Source organism: Myotis myotis, unplaced genomic scaffold (genome assembly GCF_014108235.1).
Source record: "Myotis myotis isolate mMyoMyo1 unplaced genomic scaffold, mMyoMyo1.p scaffold_m19_p_4, whole genome shotgun sequence".
Lineage (NCBI taxonomy): Eukaryota > Metazoa > Chordata > Mammalia > Chiroptera > Vespertilionidae > Myotis > Myotis myotis.
The window spans coordinates 8,441,446-8,450,827 of NW_023416346.1; the positions used below are offsets into that span (position 1 = coordinate 8,441,446).

The 9,382-nt window shown below is 61.8% G+C and overlaps 1 protein-coding gene and 1 non-coding gene across 2 annotated transcripts; both read right to left on the minus strand.

Annotated features, from left to right (window-relative positions):
- Positions 1 to 1,117: 1,117 nt before the first annotated feature.
- On the minus strand, positions 1,118 to 8,577 carry LOC118654529 (melanoma-associated antigen D4-like). Its single transcript, XM_036305896.1, has 13 exons — positions 8,446 to 8,577; positions 7,148 to 7,383; positions 6,050 to 6,793; positions 5,372 to 5,593; positions 5,219 to 5,282; positions 4,932 to 5,011; positions 4,463 to 4,554; positions 3,777 to 3,856; positions 3,650 to 3,692; positions 3,181 to 3,243; positions 2,170 to 2,284; positions 1,383 to 1,813; positions 1,118 to 1,185 (listed from the first exon to the last, which is right to left on the minus strand). The coding sequence occupies exons 2-13, from the start codon at positions 7,355 to 7,357 to the stop codon at positions 1,176 to 1,178; spliced, it is 2,154 nt and encodes a 717-aa protein (XP_036161789.1). The 5' UTR covers positions 7,358 to 7,383; positions 8,446 to 8,577; the 3' UTR covers positions 1,118 to 1,175.
- On the minus strand, positions 2,547 to 2,675 carry LOC118654906. The gene has a single exon (XR_004967149.1). It is a non-coding gene; the product is annotated as a small nucleolar RNA SNORA11 (small nucleolar RNA).
- Positions 8,578 to 9,382: the final 805 nt, after the last annotated feature.

Below are 9,382 nucleotides of genomic sequence, written 5' to 3' on the forward strand. Positions count from 1 at the left end.
CATCCTTCACCCCCACCCCCAAACCTCAGCCGTGCACCTGGAAACCTAAAGTGAAGGGGACTCCTATTCCTACAGAATCACAGAGGTTCCATTTGGCCGCGCAGGGACACAGCAGCCAGGGGCGCAGAAATGGCAGCACTGAGCAACAAGGCAGAAACCCACCTGAAGCCTGTCTCTAGGGGAGGGGTGCGGATAGAGCCACTTTCCTGAGGCGGGTGGGGCGACCTCTGCAGTGCAATAGGACCCTCTGTGTCTCTGCCCTCGCTGTTGTCCACTGGAGGGACTGCAGAACCAGCCACCCCATCCCCCAACCCCCATGGGAATCACCCAGGCCTTGGAGACACCGGGACCTAGGCCTGGCCTTGGCCTCACTGGGACAGCCCTGCTCCCATTGAAGGGATCCAGAGCCCCAAAGAAGCCTCAGGTCAGGGCCACAGGCAATGGGCTTTCCAGGTCCATGGCAGCTGAGTTTTCATTAAAGCTGCTCTCAGTAGCAATGGCCCTCCTTCTACCTGCTGGACAGGAGAGAATGTCACCTTGAAGCCTACCTCACTGTCGTCCCAAAGGGTGCGTCTGAGGGATGGGGTCCTGAGCTTGGGTGGGTGATGAGGGAAGGGTTCTGGGCCGGCACCTCCAGGGGTGGGGACCGGGAGGTGGGTCCCGCTGGGTGGCTGTGCACCCTGCCCCTCGGGGAGAGGAAGAGTGGCACCTACCCATAGCCTCCACCCCATCCCTTCCCCTGCTTCCCCCGCTGGCGTCTAACCGTGGAGACGATCCCGAAACGATGTGGACCAAAGCCTCTCGAAACTCATGGACTCCACACTCACAGACCCCTCCGCATCTCCCAGCACCCTGCTTGCCTCTTAGGCAGAGGGGAGCCCGCCCCCACCCCCACCCCCACCCCCACCCCCGAGAGCCGACCGTGGGCCACGCAGAGCAACATGGGCACAGGAAACGTGCCATTTCATTTTGCATCTTTAATGTGACACCGATACCAAAAACACGACAGCACGACAACAGCACACAGTGAAAGCAGGAGGGCAAAGAGAGCTTCGTTTTGCATGCCATCTTCGATGGGCAGGCAGAGGCTGCCTAGAGTGCTATGTGAACACGGGGTCTGAGGAGTGAACACGGGGTCTGAGGAGGCACTCTGGCTGGGTGGTTGCTGCAGGTCATCAGCGCTGCCTGTGGACACAGGACACAAGAGCGACAAGAGAAGTAGAAATACAGGTGAAACAGGGAGGGACGTAAGGAACAAAACAAGGCTCTGTCCACACTCTCGTGGTCGCCCCCTCCCCACGCCGGGCCTCCTGCTGACGGACTCCCCACGGCCCCTCCTGGGCCCACCCTTCAGAGTCTCCTTTATGGGCCCCAAACCTTACTGGATCCAGGAGAAGAAGTTGGCAGTGGTTCTGGCGGCATTTCTGCTCCGGATGGTGGAGCTGGTGCTAGGGCCATCTATGAGGCTGGCGTTGGCCGCACCAATGTTGCCACTGCTGACGCCAGCTCTCCAAGTGGTTCTCCTGTTGGCACGGTTGCTATTCAGAATGTACTGATGGTATCTGGCCCAGAAAGCAAAGGGGATCCTGGCCCAGGCGTCGCCAAAATCTCCGTCCTCATCCCAGGTCAGGAGCTCCACCTGTACGTCGTCCCAGCTCCACCGTCCAATCAGAGCTTCGTCCCCGATGTTCATCCGGGCCCTCATCTGGGCCCTGGCGTGCTCCTCGGCCATATCCGCATCCATAGTCTTGAAGGCATCATCCACAGCCTCCAGGAAGTGAGCCTTCCAGTCCCGGGGGTCTCGGTTCTGATACTGCGGTGGAAAAACAGCAACCATCCTCACCCCACGCACGCGCGCGACCCCATGCTCACCGAGCACCTGCTTCCTGCCCTACACTCCCCTGTGCACTGTTGGTCCTCACATGAAGACCGCGGGAGTTGGGCTCCCCCGATTCTGGACCAGACCTGGGATTTCGCCCCATCCCTCCTCGCACGTGCGACGCCTGCAAACCTGGGCGAGTCGCCTAGGAACCTTTCTGAGCCCCAGTGCCCTCACTGGACAGACAGACCGCACAAGGAGCCCGTGGCCCAGAAACAGACGAGGTTTCTGTGGGAAGTGCCAGCCCCTGGGCCTGGCCCCGCAGCAGAGGCTCTCCGTCCGTCCGTTACCTGGGCGATGAATCTCAGCACCCTCATCTTGCTGGTCTCGTAGCGGGCCCGCAGGCCCCAGAAGAATTCGTACTCGGGCGGGCTGCTATTGGGGACCTTCTTGTATTCCAGGTACCTCAGTGGAGAGGAACATAATCACCTTTTGCCTCCAGCCAGCCAGGCGGGTGGGCTGTTGCACTAATGGCTCCCGGGTGGCCCCTTCCCGGCCCCGAGGCTGCAGCTCAGAGTCCACGATTGCCCTGGCCCTCCAACTGGCACCCCACTCCCGAGCTCACTGCCAGGGTCCCTGCCTCCAACACCGAGGCCTTCAAAGCCCTGGGCTGTGTGTGGCCCCTGCCCAGCAGCCACGGGGAGGTGTGTGGGCGGGGGAGGGGGACGCTTGTAGGGTGCTTGTGCGCAGGAAGGCCACACGTTTGGTGCCCCTTGTCACAGTGACCCTGGTTCCTGTTGGGTGTGTTGTAAACAGAGGAGCCATTTCTTCAGGCAACCTGCTCTGAGCACACCCCGCCGCAGCGTCTCGTCCGTGGCCGGGCTGAGCCCTGGGACAGTCCACCATAGAAAAGGACTGTGAGGGGAAGAAACAAACAGTCCAGCAAGCGCAGCGTGCTCCGTACACACTCCGGGCCCTGTGCGCACGCGCGCGCACGTGTGCTAGTGCACCTGTGTGAGTGCACACGTGTTTCCCCAGCTCCGACCTCCGCTCTGCAGCCCCAGGTTGCTGGGATGGAAAGCCGGGGCTGTTGTCCTACAGCCTGTGAGGGCAGGTGCTCAGTGGTGTGGTGGTTGGAACGCGCCCCGCACCGTGTTCTCAGGCCACATGTGCCCCCTTTCCCCAAGAACGCCCCGGAATTCTACGCCCCCTCCTCGGGCACTCACATACCCCCACCCGCTCTTGCCCCAGAGACTCCATCCCTCTAGAGTGAAGAGCCAGGATGGGAGTGGCTTCCTCAGCCAGACCCGCACACAAGGAAGGCACCAGTGTGGGACAGAGGCGACTCGGTCAGTACTTACTTCTGCCTCACAAAGTCGTTGGTAATGAGCTTCTTCAGGTCGCCAAGGAATGGGTGCCTCACCCTGAGGGCAAGGAAAGAGTCCATGACTAGAGCCGGCGGCACTGCCCCATGTGGGCCGGAGCACTCCCTACCAGGACTGAGAGCTTCCTGGCCCGTGAGGCCTGGGCATGCAGGGGTCTGACGGCCACTTGTCTGCAGCAGTGGCCTACAAAGGGGTTTGAAGGAGCCCCGGAGTCTGGTGCTTTGTCTTAGATCTCCTCTGGGGGACAGAGAGGGGACATGGAGCAGAGAGGGGGCCCAGAGTTCAGGACCATTTCGCCATGCACCCTGGTGAGACCCTGTGCGCTCTGCCTGGTCGAGGACGCCCACTCCCCTGCACCAGACCATCGGGCTGGTGGGATCCTGGGGCTTCCTGGACCCCAGGACAATGCTGAGGGGCAGCGAGAGCCCAGGGAGTCCAATCATACCCAGGGCGCAGTCCCATCTTGCGTAGTGCCTCCCAGAGGACAGCTGCCAGGGCAGATGAGGTACAAGAATTTAGAACACGAAGGTGAGGCAGGGGGCAACCCCCCAGCTGCGGGTCCGGCAACTCACCCTCGCTGACACGGTTGCCATTCATGAAGATGACTCCCAGAATCACCAGGAGAAGACTCAGCCTGGGAGTGTCCTTGGTCCTAAAGGTGTACAAAGAGGGACCCTGTCCAACAGCCACTGGCCCAAGAGACTACACACCCAGCTCACCCAACCGGCCTCTCCCAGATTGCTCCGCTACAGGGCAGTTCTTCCCACTCTGCCCATGGCTTGCTACCTGATCCAGACAACTCATTCCTCCGCTTGAGGCTGCATCGCTCCAGCCATCCAATGCGGATGCTAACACCCCCTCCCGGGATTCTGCCAAGGACGGGGCTAGGCAGGGGGAGCAAACGCTTTGCCAGAGGTGTGTCCAGAGGCTCATCCACACTTTCCCTGCCCTTTGGCCCGGGGACCTACACCGCACAGGGAAACTCCCCCAGGACCAACCGCTCCGCCATGCCCAGGCCAGGCACTTAGCACGAAGAGCGAAGCAGCCAGAAGCCTGCTTTCTTGGAGCGAGGGGAGCGGGTGGGCGGGGGTGGGACCCTGAGGGCAGCAAGGCTTGGTCCCCTCTGATAATCACTTGGCACCACGCCCTGTGGGTGGGCACTGTGCTAGGCCCTCGGGCCCTGTCTCCCTGTTTCTCTGAGAGGAGGAGGGGGGGGGGCACCACCCGGGAAGGCCACAACCCTCCTGCCCTTTCTCACTTTCCCAGGAGGCGAGCTGAAGAATCCCGCGTGCAGGTGAGAATGTACAGATGTTCTTCCTTGTCGATCTCCTTCAGGTGGATCCCGAACTTCTGCACGGGGAGAACACAAGAATGTGAGGTCAGAAATCCATGCCAGGTGTCCTGCAGGCAGTCACTCCATTCCCGCCAGAGCATCTCCTAGGCAGGGAACCCAAAGTCCTGGGGGAGGACGCAGAGGCGCTGGCCTGTGGGAGCCCGGGCACTGGCCAAGGCAAGGGGACCCACTTCGGGAGACAAGAGACCCCCAAGAGCACGAGGGGGAGGGACCGAGGAGGAGGAAGCATGCAGTGGGAGCTCTCAGGTGGAGAAGCGAGGCAAGGCTTCCGGAGCAGGCAGGGTTGACACCGGGCCTCCAAGGCTGCAGGGTGCAAGGCTTCCTGGGGCCTCTCTTGCCCCACAGAGCTGTCCCCCACCCCCACCCCGCCCACCTTTTCCAGGGTGTATGTTGCCCGCTCAATGATCTCAGGGAAGTGCTCGTCATATTCTCGGATGACGTCTTTCATCATGTCTGCAGGAGGGGAGAGGTAAGGAAAGCATCTGGGCTGAGCAGAAGGCCACAGAGCTGCGGCCTCTCTGTCAGTCCTGCTGAGGGGGGCACAGTCAGGGCCCATCAGCCAAGGCCTGATAACTGGGAGCATCTGATGGGGGTGGGGGCACTGGGGAGGACTGGAAGAGGAGAGAGGGCAGAGCTCAGGGATGGGGCCCAGTTGTCCACCTGAGCGCTTGATGGGGATCTTCTTGTAGTCCTTAATCATCAGATATTTCACCAACTTATTTGCCTGGAGAAGGAGAGGTGAGGGCACGGGTGAGCTCAATGAACTGGCCAGCAAGGCAGGAGGAGAGGGTGGGGGAAGGGCAGACTCCTTACCCTATCTTGCAGAAGGGCCACGTTGCGGGGTGGCAAGCACAGTATGTGCCTCGAGGGTACCTGGGGCCTCACGGCCATCGGGGGCCGAGGGCCCATCTGAGCCCGCGGGGCCATCTGAGCCCGCACTGTCAATGGGGGCTGCGATGCTCTCCAGGTCGGTGGGACCACAGGAGGCTCTCTCTCCTCCTCGCTGCTCTCATACTCATCATCCAGGTGCTTGGACTGTAGCATTGGGGAGAAGAGAGACCGGGGCTACCAAGCTTACTGTGCCCAAGCCCCTGGCAACATCTTCACCAGAGCAGGTACTTGGAAATAAGAGTAGTGGGAACAGCGGCTGACATGTGCAGAGGGCTCACTAAGTGCCAAGCACTGAGCCAACCTCTTCTACCCCCAGGCCGGAGGGTAGGGACTAGGTGGAGTAAAGACATGCTAGCACATTTGTGTTATAGAAACCCGGACCAGTTGAGAGAAGAGGAGGGCAGGGGAAGGCAAGGGGGGGAGGAGAGGGGAGGGGAGGGGAGGGGAGGGGAGGAGGAGGGAAAGGAAGGGAAAGGAAGGGAGAGGAGGGGAAGCAAAGGAAGGGAGGGGAGGGGAGAGGAGGGGAGGGGTTGGGAGAAGAGGGGAGGGGATTGGAGGGGAGGGGACCACTGGGGCTTGGAGAGGGCAGGGAGATCTCACCTTCTTTGTTCTCTTGCCTCCCATCCTGGCCCAGGGCTCATCGCGGTTGTTCTGAGCAGTGGCAGCTGCACCCTCAGGCTCAGGGGCGCTTGTGGCCATCTTGGCCTTGGCAGCAGCTGCTGCCACAACATTCTGAGGCTCCACCCACCGAGTCTTAGCGAGGGCCTTCCCAGACTTGGCGGTCTTGGGCCTGGTGGCTGCCCCCTCCCCAGCAGATGCTGCCTGAGCACTGGGGCCCTCTGGGGTAGGCTCTGGGGCCGGGGCGGGTCTCTTGGGGCGTGGGAAGGCTATGCCACTGACACCTGCCGGCTGGGTGAAATCAAAGCCATCATTCTGACCCAGAAAGGCTTTCTTGGGCTGGGTGGCATCCACCTCACTGGCCCGGGCCTGGGAGGCTGGCTGGGGCTGTGAGGAGGTTGCTGGCGCCCCAGAGGCAGCCATCTCACTGTTGCCTGGCATCTGGGAGCTGTGCGGAGAAGATGCCATGGGCTGGGTATCTTCTCTCGAGGCCTGGTCTGTGGCCATCGGGCGGCTAGTGACCACCTGATTGTAGAGGGCACGGGCAGCAGCAGCAGCAGCCCGGGCAGCAGCCCGGGCAGCCGTCCGAGCAGCACGGTTGGAGTCACCTCGGCCTGCATTGCCAGACTGATCGTCCTCCTCATTGGGAGCTGGTTCTGGATCCGCTCGGAACGCATCCACCAGAGTCCGGGCCAGCATAGGGTGGTCCAGTTCCCAGGGCTCATTCTGCAAGGCCAGAGAGAGGGATACGGGAAGGCAGACAACTTTGCACACTCGCACATCATGCTTCCCTGTGCTGGCCAGCCTCCTCCAGGCAGCTAGCCAGGCAGCCAGCCAGGCAGCCCCCAACCCCCCCCCCGACACCCCCCCCCGACACCCCCCCCCCCCCCCCGCCCGCCAAGACCCCCACCCCCATCCCCACTCCTTTTCTCCCAGCAGGAAAGGGAAGGTTTCCTTTGGAGTGCTAGGTAGTCCTTCCCCATCAGCCCTCCCCGCCATCCACTCCCCTCTGCATACAACCACCCCCCCCACACCCCGCCCAGTTTAGCAGGCTAGCAGGTGGCCAAGAAGGGGCCTCACCGCCAAGACACGCAGGCTTGTACCCAAGCTCCCAAAGGCTCGGAGGAGATGAATGTCAAAGCTGGTGAAGGTGCCATAGCCTCCGAAAGCACCAAATTCTTCATACTCATTTCCGTCAAACATCTCGTACTCCCTAACTTCTTCAAGACCGTCTTCCATGTCTTCAACGTTGCAGCATTCTGATTCCATGGGGGAGCTTCCCTCAGCCATGCTGGGTCCCAAGAAGAGAGCTCAGCCTGAGAGGGAGGGGGAGGCCTCTTCAGAGGGAGGAGGAGGGACCCAGTGGAGGCGGGGTTTCTCAGGAGGTGGGATTTCTCAGGAGGTGGGATTTCTCAGGAGCTGGGGGGAGGGGGACAGGCAGCCATCATCCCCCCTTTACTGGGCAGAAGGGGTGGGGGTGAAATCTGTTCGGGTAGGTTCTGTCAGAGACAGAGCCCTAAGAGAGGGATAGAGGAGGTCCAAGGAGATCCTCCCGCCCCCGCCCCCCCCCAACACACACCCCCTCCGCATTAAAAGGGGAGTTGATGTCCAGGCAGGCTCCCCATCCTGGTGGCTCGATTTGAATGGAGGGGTGGACCAGCGGGCTTGGGTCTGAAGAAACCCCAAAGGGGATGATGGATGCATTGATAGAAGGAGAAACAAAGGGCCTGAATTTAAGGGCTGGAGCAGGGAGCCAGGATGAAGGGGGAGCCGAAGAGGTGTGAGGGCTCAGATACATGGGGACCACGGAAAGCTCTGAATCCCAGGGACCCTTTGGCGAGGTCCGGGTGGGAGGGGGGTGGGTGGGAGGGATTGGGGGATTCCGGTCAGCTCAGGTAGGGCTCACACAGGAACGCTAGGGGCAGATGGGAGATGGAGGGGGTGCGGGGAGGGGGGAGGGGGGGCAAGGAGGGCGGCTAGGACTAGGTGAGGCTCCAATTAGAAGCTGGGGGTCTCCAAACGCAGGATTGCAACGCCAGGGAAGGGAGTGATCTGGAGTGGTTGGGTGGGGATGGGGCCTGTTTCTAACGCAGCTCAGCCCGAACACACGGGTCCAATCGTGGGATCCGGTGTCACCAGGGCTCGGATCCCCGGAGCCTGGGTCTGAAGATGGGGAGGATGGGGCTCCTACCTAAACCACGGGTCTAACGTGGTCCTGGTTCGGGTTTTGAGTGCTTGGGTTCTGCTCAGCTCCGGGAGGGGGGGGGGGGACGGGGGGAGCGCTGCAGGGGGGTGGGGTGCGTTGTCCCGGGAGGAGTGGCGCAGCGTGCAGGGGTCCACTCGCCCGTTCCAGGTCCTGTCTCGGGCTGGATCCTTACCTTCCCGGGGGCTCCAATGGCGTCGCTCCTCAGCACCAGGAACCCCGCAGCCGCGCCCTCGCCTGCTGCTGCCAGCACAGCAGCTCCGACCACCCCGCCCCTTTTCTCTGCACACCCCCCGCGGCTGGGCAGCCTGCGCATGCGCCGACCCCTTCAGCCCGCCCGCTCTCCCAACAAAAGCCCTGTCCACCAGGTCCCCAGTGCGCATGCGATTCCGCGGGTGTGCGGGCTGCAGGGCGTGGGGGGTGGGGAGGGGGGTGGGGGCGTTTTCTCCTTCCCGCCGGATTCCCCTTTCCACCCCTGCTTCAGACTGCAGGAGCGCGCGCTCAAACCCACCCAGTCATCTACCCTCAGTAGCCCCCACTTTTGCAGCTCTGCCCACCCCCTTTCGCCTAAGCCCCCCCCTCCCAGGGTGGTCTGGAACCCACTGTGCCCTGGTTCCGCTGCATGACCCCTAGGTCACAAATACAGAGGTCTCTAGCAACAAGGGAAATGTAAATGGCCAGAGCATGCCAGTTCCCTTTGTGTTCCCCTCCACTATCCATCTCTGTGGCCTCCAGGCACCCTGGGAACATCTGCTTCCTCAAGCACTCTTTATGCAGCTTGTACATCACAGCCAGATCTGTGCCGGGGCTTGCCTTCCTCTCCAGGCTGCCCTGGGAGGTGGAAGTCAGCATCCCCATTTTACAGATCAGAAAGCGGAGGCACAGACACATTGCATGAACTGGGTACACGAGGCTCAAGAGCCAGGAAACAGAGATGCAGAATTTGGGCCCCGCCTTCCCCTAGTGCTGGCCTGGGGACCCAGGCATCCTCCCCCTCTTCAGTGTCAGCCATAGCTCCACCACCCACCCGCCCCGCCCTGCCCTGTCAACATCTGTCCCAAACAAGCAAGGTTTGCCTTCTCTGAGGCCTAAGCTCCTGCTCTGCGCCCAGG